The sequence below is a fragment of the Solea senegalensis genome, linkage group LG3 (genome assembly GCF_019176455.1).
Source record: "Solea senegalensis isolate Sse05_10M linkage group LG3, IFAPA_SoseM_1, whole genome shotgun sequence".
Classification (NCBI taxonomy): domain Eukaryota; kingdom Metazoa; phylum Chordata; class Actinopteri; order Pleuronectiformes; family Soleidae; genus Solea; species Solea senegalensis.
The window spans coordinates 32,480,851-32,492,607 of NC_058023.1; the positions used below are offsets into that span (position 1 = coordinate 32,480,851).

General features: G+C 42.5%; 2 protein-coding genes across 2 annotated transcripts; one reads left to right on the top strand and one right to left on the bottom strand.

Annotated features, from left to right (window-relative positions):
- The first annotated feature begins 17 nt into the window (after positions 1–17).
- si:ch73-71d17.2 (RPA-related protein RADX) lies at positions 18–9,368 on the top strand. The gene is given in 20 exon segments (XM_044022523.1): positions 18–44; positions 46–123; positions 1,053–1,164; positions 1,250–1,439; positions 1,517–1,629; positions 2,066–2,206; positions 2,333–2,499; positions 2,970–3,126; positions 3,545–3,653; positions 3,783–3,874; positions 3,963–4,088; positions 4,626–4,730; positions 4,833–5,006; positions 5,111–5,235; positions 5,345–5,577; positions 6,125–6,172; positions 6,356–6,399; positions 7,079–7,333; positions 7,414–7,554; positions 8,511–9,368. Coding segments are annotated over 20 exon segments (2,562 nt in total). The 3' UTR covers positions 8,636–9,368.
- Positions 9,369–9,497: 129 nt separating this feature from the next.
- On the bottom strand, positions 9,498–11,683 carry LOC122765814 (C-type lectin domain family 10 member A-like). The gene is made up of 8 exons (XM_044020248.1): positions 11,523–11,683; positions 11,277–11,384; positions 10,869–10,958; positions 10,710–10,775; positions 10,541–10,633; positions 10,311–10,465; positions 9,963–10,069; positions 9,498–9,736 (listed from the first exon to the last, which is right to left on the bottom strand). Exons 1-8 carry the CDS (start codon positions 11,578–11,580, stop codon positions 9,580–9,582), a joined length of 834 nt encoding a protein of 277 aa, XP_043876183.1. The 5' UTR covers positions 11,581–11,683; the 3' UTR covers positions 9,498–9,579.
- Positions 11,684–11,757: the final 74 nt, after the last annotated feature.

An 11,757-nucleotide genomic window follows, 5' to 3' on the forward strand; every position in this document is an offset into this window, starting at 1 on the left:
TGTTTCTTTCTCCCACAATGCACCGCTCTGTTATTGTTTGGGTGTCCGTCCAACATGGCGGCCGCTGGCTGCGTCTTCCACAGAACCCTGACCCGGGTCAGAACCGGGACAAACAACAACCAGGTATGATGACGTTTCCCCTCATGTGATGTCGGTGGCACGCGCCATATGTCGGAATTTCAGCCTCCGCCAAACCCCGTTCAAAAATCAGCGTGTTTTTCACGTTAGCTAATGTGGTTCTGGTTGAACGTAAATCTGGTTAAATTTAACAACAACACGAAGCAGATTTTTTATAAAAAATATGAGTCGTCGGGTTAATAAAATAAAAGCCGAATTATATGGAAGTTCGTTACAAACGTTCATTATTCGCCTCCGTGGGTTAACACAAGTCTGCGTTTGAACCGCGTGAAAACAGACGTTTTATGACGAAATAAAAAGCTGTCCGGTCAACTTTAGATATGCCGAAATTGTCACAAAGCCGTTCACATTTGTATCAATGCTTCTTTACTCATGTGGGTGTTTTATTTGACTCGTTTAAACTACAATAATGTTAAATTGCCCGTTTTTTGAATGAAGTTTGGTCTGAGCTGAACTCCAGCTACATGTATTTAATCAAACTGATGTTCCATCAGTGTTTGTTCAATAATGGAAGATGTGTGTATATATATATATATATATATATATATACATATATATGTATATATATATATATATATATATTTATGCATGGGTTAGCATAGTCATTTTCTGTCTCTTTTACTGTTATTTTAAAGGTGCAGTGTGTAGAATTTCTTAATCCACAGAAATTGGCAGTAATTGTTTAAAAAACAATGGTCTCATGAATCAATTATCACTTGGAAATTAAGAATAATTATGTTTCTATTACTTTAGAATTATTCATTTTTATAATACAAGAAGCATTGTGCCGTCCGCCATGTTTTTATGGACGGCCAGACGTCCAGAGGGGACAAATTACAGTTTTATGCTACATAGATGTTGCTGAACTCTATTAATATCTGCCTCACATTTGTAATTGTGTCTTTGTCCTGGAGACGCCCTCGTCTTCTCCTGCTGTCTGCAGGGAGTCGCTGTATGTGGTGGACGTGCTGCGGTACACCAGAGACCAGGGCTCATCCGTCTACTTCCCGCAGGCTGTCCTCAACGGTGAGACACTGAGACGAGACAGGACATGACAAAATGAGATGGACAACTTAAGACTATAGCAGAACACTGTCTTTGATGTCTCCAGGTGACGACCTGTTTGATGTTATATTGACGGATGGAGACTGTCGGCTTCAGGTCACTCTGGATCCCGGTCTGAACCGCCTCGTGGAGCAGAATGTCCTGCGTCCTGGATCGACGCTACGCGACGCCACCTTTGTCCCCGCCATGTCCGCCCAGCGCCCAGCATTCACTGAGGCGTCGGAAGAGATGGAAAGGTGAGCGCGGACGAGCTAAACTACCAGAGTGTCGTAAAAACAGACTCAGAGTTGACGTTTGTCCTTTTTTTTTCCAGCTACAGACTGACGAGCGTGGAAGTCAGAGGTCAGAGTTTGCGGGACGGTGAAGAAGGAGCAAGGAGGTTGGACCAAGACTCTCTGCCCTGGTTTGGATCGTCCAAACCTGCAGGTAAAATAATGTCGCGTTCACGAAGAACATTTCCGCGACAGTTAGCTTCAGTTGCCTGAGTTCAAATATTTCCGTCGGAATATGAGATAACTTTGCGTCCCGTCGTGTGGCTTTAAAGATTACTTGTAATCCGTCATGGTAAGATGGCTATTATCGCATAAAATTACGTGGTTACTGCAATAGCCCTTAGTGTCAGTACTTTTGTTTTTCTCTGTAAAATATTTTTTTTTACACGTGGTTAGCGCTACAGCCGTGAGTTTCAGTAAAGAAAAATGTCTCTGAGTGATGGACGTATTTACACCGATTGCTTGTTGCAAATCACATGACTACTAATTCACGTTTTTTGAGTTCAAATATTTTTTCAACCAAAGCAACATTTTTTTGATAATTCTTTGATGATTGTGATTAGTAGTTTATTGGTCGATCGATCTTCCAGGACCTCTGGTTCCTCTCAGAGCCACTAGGGGCGTGTTTCTCCCTCTGTGGAACAACGTGGACTACAGTGGTGATGTGTGGAGGGAAACGCCGTCCACTGACGAGGAGGAGGACGAGGTGGAGGTGGAGGAGGAGGAGGGAGGTACAGAGATAGAGGTCGATGTTGATGTTTGAAATTGAGTACTTTATTTTACACTTTTTGTCTCAATAAAGTTTGAAAATGAGTGAATTTTAATTTTAATGGGGAACTAAAATTGTGCTTCCTCAGCACTACGACCTGGTGTGACGGTGTCCGAACTGCGCGACGCATTCCTGTCGGGACATCGGAACGTTGTACGATCAGCTGCCCAGCGACGGCTGATCGTACGCATCATCAACAAGTCATGCTTGGTGTATTATGGGAAACCAGACCAATGGGGTATCTGTCCGTATAAGGTAAAAGATTGCGTATTTACCATGAAATTGAAGAGAACTCTAAGGATGTACGAGAACATCTTTCGATTGAGTCGTTCTTAAAGGTGTCTTTTTGGTTCATTAACTATGATTCCGGAATTTTTACGTGATGCTTTGTCAAGTAAATAATATTGAAATAGAAATTTGTACTGACAGCACACGTGAGGAACATTTTATTTTGTGTTTCATGTCTAAGAAAATGTAAGTAAAAGCGAACCCAGTGTTAAACCCTGTGAGAGATTTGATACAGTGAAACTTATAAACAGACTACATTTTGCTGAAAGGTGCACATTTTTAGAAAATTTGTTGGCTGCCGTAGTGACACAATCACACGTGCAAAAACTGATTGGCATCAAACTTGATATGTAAATAAACTCAAGAGGGGCCTAACACTGATCCCTGAGGAACGCCAGGCATTAATGACTTGATGATTAATGTTTGCCGTTGTCCAGGCGGTGTTTGAGGTTTGCGACCGTACAGGAAGTGTCTGCGCAGTGCTGTGGACCAGCGTGCCTCTGCGCTGGTATCGCTATCTGAAGCCCGGTGATGTCATCAGCCTGAGATGCTACCGAGTCAAGCGGCACTACCAGATGGAGCTGGACGATATAGGTACTACCGCCGCCTTATAAGGACTTCTCTTTGACTGGGGAAGTGTTACCATGGTGTGTTCCAGTTATAGTAGGAAGTTGGTAATTTCCAAGTTTCTTCAATAGGAACTTCATCCAACTTGAAAAGTTGCGCCATTTATCTTGGAACTGGGAGTGATGTCAACCTGTTCCAGTTGTAGTCAGAATTTCCAAGTTCAAGTGGCATTCCATACAATAGGAATTTGGTCCAACTTGTAAAATTGTGGTGCGTTCCATTTATCTTGGAACTGGGAGTGACGTGAACGCAGTGAAAATGGCAGTGATGTCATTCCTAATCTAGGAAATTCAGACTTTTGAGATCCCGAAAACGTCTGCCCACAGAGATAGTCGTGTGAAGACAGACGTGTCACTCTGTCCCCGTTTCTGTTGTCTCTGTCCAGAGATCAGCGTGAACAGTCGGAATCCTACTGCACACATAAATGTTCTCCCAGAATCCTCGGTTTCTCCGGAATATCTGCCACCTGAGCCGACCTACAACTTCCTCAACAGGTACACACAGACACACACATTCTATCATTCTCCACACACACTGTCCTCATAAGGTTTACAGCTGTACTTGGTCCTCACAAAGACCATAATACCAGCTCACACACACTCACTCTGAATCTTGTGTCTCAGTGAGGACCTTGTGAACTGTCCTTGCGCCGCGCTGTGTGACGTCATCGGTCTGCTGACGTTCTCGGGGCGGCCAGAGCGGATGAGGGTGAAGGGTGAGCGTTGTCACGGTTACCGGCGTAGAAATGCACTGATAAAAAACAACCACTGAACTCCTTTAAATTGACATGTTTTTGTCGGTAGGCAGTCGAGGGGAGGAGCTTCTGGAGTATCGCTGGCTGCGATTGGAGGACGGGGCCAGCGATCGTCCAATCATGGTGAAGCTGTTCTGCACGTCTCAACCTGAGACACATAGCAGGCTCCACCCACGTGAGACACACACACACGCGTTGACTTAAAGCTGCAGTGCGTGATTTTTGTTGTTGTTATTATTTTTCTGTCTCTGTTTGTTCTTCGTAAACAGAGACACACGTGATCTTATTTGTTTGTTAAATAAAACTATCAGACCTGACTGAGGGAGCGCTTGTGTGGATGAAGCTGCAGAGCAGGGGCAGGCGGAGACGAGAAGCATTGGAATTCATGTGTGAAACCTTTTTTGTGTCGCGGCCTGTTTGTTTGCGGTCGTCTCCCTTTGCCTCCGCTTGTCATGGCGTGAAACAAATCACTTCCTGTGTGCAGCTTGGGAGCATCGCCGGCTCCCACATGAGATCTAAACACTGCTACACTGAGAAACAAGTCGTGTGGAGCTGATAATCAACGTTGTGTCTATTTATTTGACAGTCATTTTAATTTGACAGTAATTTGAACGTAAAAAAAGTTACATACTGCAGCTTTAAGACCTGAAAAATGTTCTCCCAAAAACGGACAGATTTTTAAACATCAATGTCATTTTTCTCTCCCTCTCAGTGTCTGTTGTCGTGTGTACGAGGCTGAAGTCGATCAAATCTGCAGATGAAACCCACGGCTGCTTCTTCCTGACAAACACGACGTACACACAGGTTTACTGCACAGGTAAAAAACTGTTTCAACGACTTCCTCTGTGGTGTTCGTTCTGCCCGTTCGACAGAAGTTTAATAAAATTGCGTCCTCTCTCCTGATTGGTGGACGGATCAGGACGAGGCGACCACTCGCGGATGACTTATCGTAAACTTGGTCCGGTGCGACTTTTCCTTCAGTGGCTCAGGAGCCAGGATGACGGACAGGTGCTGAGCCGGGCTCTGATTGGAGGCTCCTTTGTGTCCCCGCCCCCTCCCATTTCCTTGGAAACGTACATGAAAGAGCGGCGAGGTCAGCTGATCATTGTCACGTCTGTTACTAAATGTTGTTTTTACAACTGACCATTTATTTTGGAATATTCACAGTGAAGTGTTTGTGTGTGTGTCTGTGTCCAGGTGAGCCAGGTTTCCTCCGAGGGGCGGAGCTTCAGAGGCAGTTGGAGGAGCTCATGTACCGCGAGAGACGCACTTTCTGTATCCAGGCAACGGTAACCATGGTAGCGTACAGCTGCAGAGGACAGGTGAACAACTACTTCCTGTTTGACCCACAACAGTAAAACCAGAAGAAGAGGAGGAGGAGGAGTAGAATGGGCGGAGACTCACCTGTCCTCTTCCTCCGTCTTGTTACAGGAGGATCGTTGTTTGTTCTGGACGGCACAAGCTTCGTCCCGCTGTCCCTCCTCGTCGTCCTCCTCCTCCTCCCCTCGTGTCTCTCACCCGTCTCCGTTCCTCCCTCCTCTTCCCTCCACCCCTCGTTCCTTCAGACCTCCTCTCTCCTCCGCCTCCTCCTCACCTTTATCTCCGACCTCTTTGTGCTCAGCTGTCAGTCAGCTGACTCCACCTCCTCTGGACCACAGAGCAGGGTGAGACATTAAAGGGTCAGTTCAGGGTTGTATGAGATACAGAGACAATTGATTTTAGCCACTTAACAAACGACTCATTTTAAGTCTATGATGTCTTAAGAACACGTTCACGTCTTTACAGGAAACGAGAGTGTGTAAAGCACTCACTCTCCCACACCAAAGTCCACAGAGAAAATCAGTGATTTTAACACCACAGCACACAGGAGTTGTTGAACCAGCAGCTCCCGTGTCCCTGCAAGCTAATATCAGTGATTTTATCCATGGGGTTTGGTGTGGGAGAGTGAGTGGTTTACAAACTTCAGTTTCCTGTTGGAAAAGTCTGTCTCACAGTCAGATAAATACGTGAACTTGTTCTTAAAATATTGTAGACTTAAACTGGTGTAGATTTCATTAAGTACAAAAAGACTCAAATAACAGGAAACTGACAGTGGCTAATATCCACGTTTTCACTCAGCGTTTAGCGCCTGTGTTCTCCCAAATGTTCCCTTCTGTTCTAAAGAACCTATTTTTATTAAAGTAGTTGAGTCAAGTTTGTTTGTTCCGGCAGGAGGAGGAAGAGGAAGCAGCTGCTGCGGCCTGAGACTCCACGAAAGAGGTGAGAAATATTAATGAAAACCTTATTCTTACCAAATATTAGGCAGGAAATGTGGACTTCCCTCACCACACCTGTTTCAGAGCAAAGAAAGTAGGAAATCTGCAGTTTCATGAACTTTTGACCAACAAATATTTACTGTCACTTTAAGCAGAGATTTCAATTTCTCTCTCTTCTTTTTTTCAGACACCCTCTGGTCACATTACAGGAGGAAGAAAACAACCAGACAGGTATTTACATGCTTATTTCACATGATTTACTTGTTCATCACTTCATTGTCCAAAAATTAATTTGGCTTTTTTCTGAATGAATGAAATCAATTTTCCTTAAATGCATCTCCCTCTGATCTCTGTTTGTTAATTCACTTTCTGAATTGTATTTATGCCTCTTTATTTTTTATTTATCACATAAATGGTTCTGAAATGTTTCTTTGAACTGTTTTAAAAATAATAATAATAATTGATGATCTTAGTTTAGTTTTATTTTTTAGCTGTTTCCTTTTTTCCTGTTTTCCATTTTCTAAATTTTAATTTAAAAGTTTTTCCAAATCCCTGTTTATTTTGGCTTTTATTGACATAATTTTGAAAAAGATTAAAAAGTCAAAATAAAAGTGTAGAAATATAAATAAAAATAAAGTACTTTTTACTTGAGCGAAACAAACCGTTTGTTCTCGTACTAAAACAAACATATATAACAATAACTTTATATTTTCTGAGTCATTTAAGAAAAATAAAGGAGGTCCTCAAAACAAGGCAAAAAGTCATGAAAAATTCTCAGCGTCCTCACAAGTGAGCAGAAATACCGCGGTCCCCACAAGTCATCAAAAAACAGTACGGTCCTCAAAAGTGAAAACCTGTCTGTGTGTGTGTGTAATTAGTACTAATAATCAATAACTTGTGTGTTTGTCAGTGATTCTGTTTGAAGCCTCGATGGAGTTCCTGGAAAACACCGTCAGTGATGACAGCGAGGACGATGACAGCAGCGTGTCCTTTGTCACCGCCCCCCTCCCTCTCGCCTTCACGCCCATTGCCATGGAGACGCTTCCGATGCGTTATGACCACGCCCACAGGGAGGAGCAGGCTGCCGCTGTAGCGATGGGAGGGTGGGTAGAGCCTGGGAGGTTTGACTCCGCCTTTGAGGACTACTACACACTGAGACTCAGAGGTACACACACACGTTCAGGTATGGGTGACATATGGAGACCGTGTGTTTTGTATAATAATTTGACGACTGTTTCGTCTCAGCTCTGTCCGACGGCGTGACGGTCGATGCCATCTTCCTCCCTCATTCCTCCTCCTTTCCTCCCCTCCTTCCTCACACCAACACCTGGACCTCCATCTTATCACACGGAGCCTTCTCTTCACACCAACCTCCACCCTCACCAGGTGGGTGGACTAGCTAACTAACAATTAACCTTAACCATAACTTCAGTTCACAAGTTAGTCTGCTACTTAACCAGTTCCTCAGGAAATGAGGTTTTGTCTCCATGAGGACGACTAGTCTTGTAGAGGTCAGTGCTAGAAGGGCCGTGGCCCCCTCGTGGGGCCATGAAGGTCCTACATGTGTGCTATGAAATGTTAGAAATGATTTACATTTTCAGTTTTTTCCTTAAATTTTAAATAATATATTTTATTATAAAAGTTGTTTTTTAAAATTGTTACAATTATATAGGTTACAGGTGCCAAACTCAAGGCCTGTGGACCGAATTTGGCCCTTGAGATATAATGTCTTTTTGACACACTTTTCAAGTTACCTCGTCCGTTACAAAGCGGCTTTTATCTTAATATGTCTCGTAAAAATTATTGTAGAGGAAAATCATTAACGTCACCAATTATTTTCAAAAATGTTCTTTGGTCATTTTAAGAGAAAGGTTGCTTTGCAAATTCTTACATCAATGTTGGATGGATTTATTCGGACAATTTATTTATAATTTGATTAGGACTCCGCTACAGCCTTTTCCATGATTAAAATAAGATTTCTGATCAGCGTCTTAAATGTGAATATTTTCAGGTTTCTTTGCTCCATAAAACAAAGAAATCATTAAAAAGAATCATTTTGTGGACAAAACAAGACGTTCTCAAACATCATCATTTCCAGGGTTGACAATCACTGATCAATGTTTTTAACGTTTTCTGACATTTTATGGACCAAAGGATTGATATGAAAGTAATCGTTAGTTGCAGCTCTGGACTCTACACTTCCAAAAGTTAATAATAAGTGAATTTAACGTGTCATCTATATGTTGTAAAATTCTCTTTTTTTGAAGTTTATGAATGGCTGAAAAGAATTGATGATGATGATGATGATGATGATGATGACTTGTCCTCTGTCTGTCCCTCAGCCGACCTCATCAACATGGCCGCCCAACTGACCAATCAGAGGCTGGTGTGTGTGCTAGAGGCGTGTCATCTGGGCGGAGGAAACGTGGAGCTGATCCTGAGTCGAGCGTTTCACCTGCTCCACTAAAACACACGCGCACAGATGCATGATGGGAGCTGTAGTTTTATTTGAAAAATAATAATTTCTAAATTTTATCACGCATGATGCACTTTCCTATGTTTATTTATTTATTTATTTTTCCAGACATGACACTTTACATTACATCACTTTTTTATTATTTAGTGTATACATTAATGTATATATGTAGTATACAGGCGATGTTCTCTGTTGTACTAAGACGACAGTATTTCGTATTTTCACTTATTTTAAATATCGTTGCACAAGTGGAAACGTCTTTTTTTTTTACATCGCTAAAAGCTACAAAATTACTGAAAAAATGTAACGAAGTTGTTATCATTTTTTACGTTTAAAAACTTCACGATGTGGAGTTTGATATGATTTTAAGAAAATAAGTTCTGATAAAGCATAGTTCCTGTTTTTTTAAAGTGACTGCATAAGGTGCTGACACAGGGGGGTGCTCATGAGTCAGTACATCATACGACCACGCGGAAAAAAAAACCCGACAAAAAGTGTTTGAGACGGATTAAGAAAAATTTGTCATAAAACTTTAACATTTACTGTGACGGTGGCCCTACTTTTGCTTCTTTGTCAATGTTTTTATTTTATTTTCGTGCTTGTTGCTGCTACTTTAGTTTTAATGAAGGTTAACTTTTCTGAAGCGCTTTTGTTTTTTCAAAAGTTTGTAAAAAATAAAAAAAATTACTGCACAGAGAGAAAAAAATGGTTGGAAACGTTATTGTGCATTTAAACCAAATGTGTGTGTGTGTGTGTATATATATATATATATACATATATATACATATGTAAATACATATACATGATTTAAGAAAGACAGAACAGAAATAATCCATGGCTCTGATTTGTTGGGGTCAACATCTTTAATGGCAGCTACATGACGGTCAACAGTGGATGTGAGTGGGCGGAGCCTGGACGGCGGCAGCGGCGCTGCTTTAGCTGCGTTTGCTGTGCATCTGACAGATGAAGCGTAACCTGGTGGTGCAGTGGAGGTCGTTGAGTCGTCCGTCCGAGTGAAGGTGAGCACAGTCCTCGTCTTCAGGTCCGAGGCCGTGGTGGATCCAGCTGTCGGGCTGACCGGGTCTCCACCGCCTGCAGATCACAGCGTTTAAGGCAGGAGATTTATAATCTTACTTTTTATATTTCTGTGTGGGGTTTGTCCTACTTTACAGTAGATTTATATATATATATATACATAATATTAGATACACTATCAATATATCTGCTTTATATAATATTTGTATTTATCACGACATATTTTTTTATTTGTTTATACTGTTTCAGAATGCAATTCTAATACTATATAATAATAACTCACCTGCGATTCATGATGTACGGCGTCTGGTTGACCCATTCCCACTCCCCCTTCTCGTCATTCAGACCCACCCAAAAGAAAGTCCCCGTACTACGAGTGGTCACAAAGTCCTGGACCAGAGGGACACAAACAGAGGGACACTGGAATGCCACTTTAAAGGGATAATTCAGGTAATTGTGAGTAGTTACGACCAATAGTGCAATACTCTCGTCAGCGGAAGCGGCTCGTTTAGTTGTATACCTGTCACATTTAAACCTCACTTTTCTATAAACTATGTCAAAGTCACCTGCCACGTTGGACAGTTATACGATAGAGGGACAGACAGAAGGACGGACGGACGGTCAGTCTCACCCACTCCTTGTCCGTGGTCAGAATGACCAGGTGAGCTTCCTTGGCGTTGCACCAGTCTCGGGCAGCGTGCCAGTTCAAAGATGTCTTACTGAACAGGTAACAAGTGTCCTCAAAGGTGTCCCACTCCAGAGGACAACAGCCATCCACATTCGAACCTGAGAGACAGTTGGAGACACGTTTACTCTCAGATGTCGCGAGGACAGTTTTGCTGTTTTAGAGTTTTAACGTACTATTTTTCATGAAGCGTTCAAAGCTACATTTGAGCTTCTCCACCGTCTTACTGAGCATGTCCAGAGTCGAGAGCTGTCTCAGCGCTTCTGATACTGGACAAAGACAAGACGGGACATGTCAAACCGCGTCTCTGTGAGATAGGCACGATCGTTGATCAGTGTGCGGTACCTGAGCTCAGCTCGTCTTTGTTGTTCTCCACGGCAAACCTCAGCCGGTTGACGTCTTTTGTCGCGTCTGGGACAAAAAAGGAGGTCAGGACAACGATGAGAGAAACAGAGAGTCAACAATGTCATCACGTCCACTGAGGACGGGGACGGACACGCTTACCTTGACTGAGCTGCTCCGCGTTGTTCAGAGACCCCGTCAGGTTAGAGACACTTTTCTCTAAAGACCACAGTCGATTTGACGTCCTGGAGTCTGAAGACACACGAGAGGACATGTGGACGTGATTTCATTTAAAAAAAAAAAAAAAAAAATTTTATAATTGTTTTAAAACGTCTTCACGTAACGTGATACTTGATATTTGACACTTTCAACAGATTTGTAGATAATTAAAGTAATGACTATATATAACGACGATAACTGTATATGTAGATGATCAATGATTATATATAGAAAGACAATAACTATATGCCGACAATTTATGACTGTAAATAAACACAAGAATAAAGTTAAGGATTGTTGCCTTTATGCTAGCTAGACTGTGTGTGTGTGTGTGTGTGTGTGTGAACTCACTGCTAGCTCCCAGTGCTATAATCAGAACCAGGATGACTGTAGCCACCAGAGTCGGATACAACCAGCGTCTGAACCTGGAGACACCTGAAAAGGAGACAGTTCGAGGCTCTGACAGACGGACACACAGGTAGAGGGACAGGAATACAGATATATATTTATATAGAGAGAGGGACAGACAGACAGATGGACACAAGTCAGTAAACGTACACACAGTTTCCTTGGTAAATTGCGGTTCAGATCAGGTACCACTGTTCCAGAACGTGCTGCTGTCCTCTTCAGCGTTGTCGTGGTATTCAGTCGTCATGGTGATAGTCCTTCACCTGGTGTGTCTTTTTTGCTATTTTTCGTCTTTCTTTAGCAATGAAGTCTGACAAAACAGTCTGACTGTCCCCAAACACCAGCCGAGGGTCAATGGCCTCACAGTGTACTTTGAACGGTGGAAAACAGTGTGTGTGTGTGTGTGTGTGTGTGAGATGTCACA

Coding starts and splice junctions, on each gene's coding strand:
- LOC122765814 (XM_044020248.1), bottom strand. CDS start 11,580: ATGACGACTGAATACCACGACAACGCTGAAGAGGACAGCAGCACGTTC. Junction 10,466..10,540: donor TGAACGCTTCATGAAAAATA/GTACGTTAAAAC, acceptor ACTGTCTCTCAG/GTTCGAATGTGGATGGCTGT. Junction 10,070..10,310: donor TGACCACGGACAAGGAGTGG/GTGAGACTGACC, acceptor CCTCTGGTCCAG/GACTTTGTGACCACTCGTAG.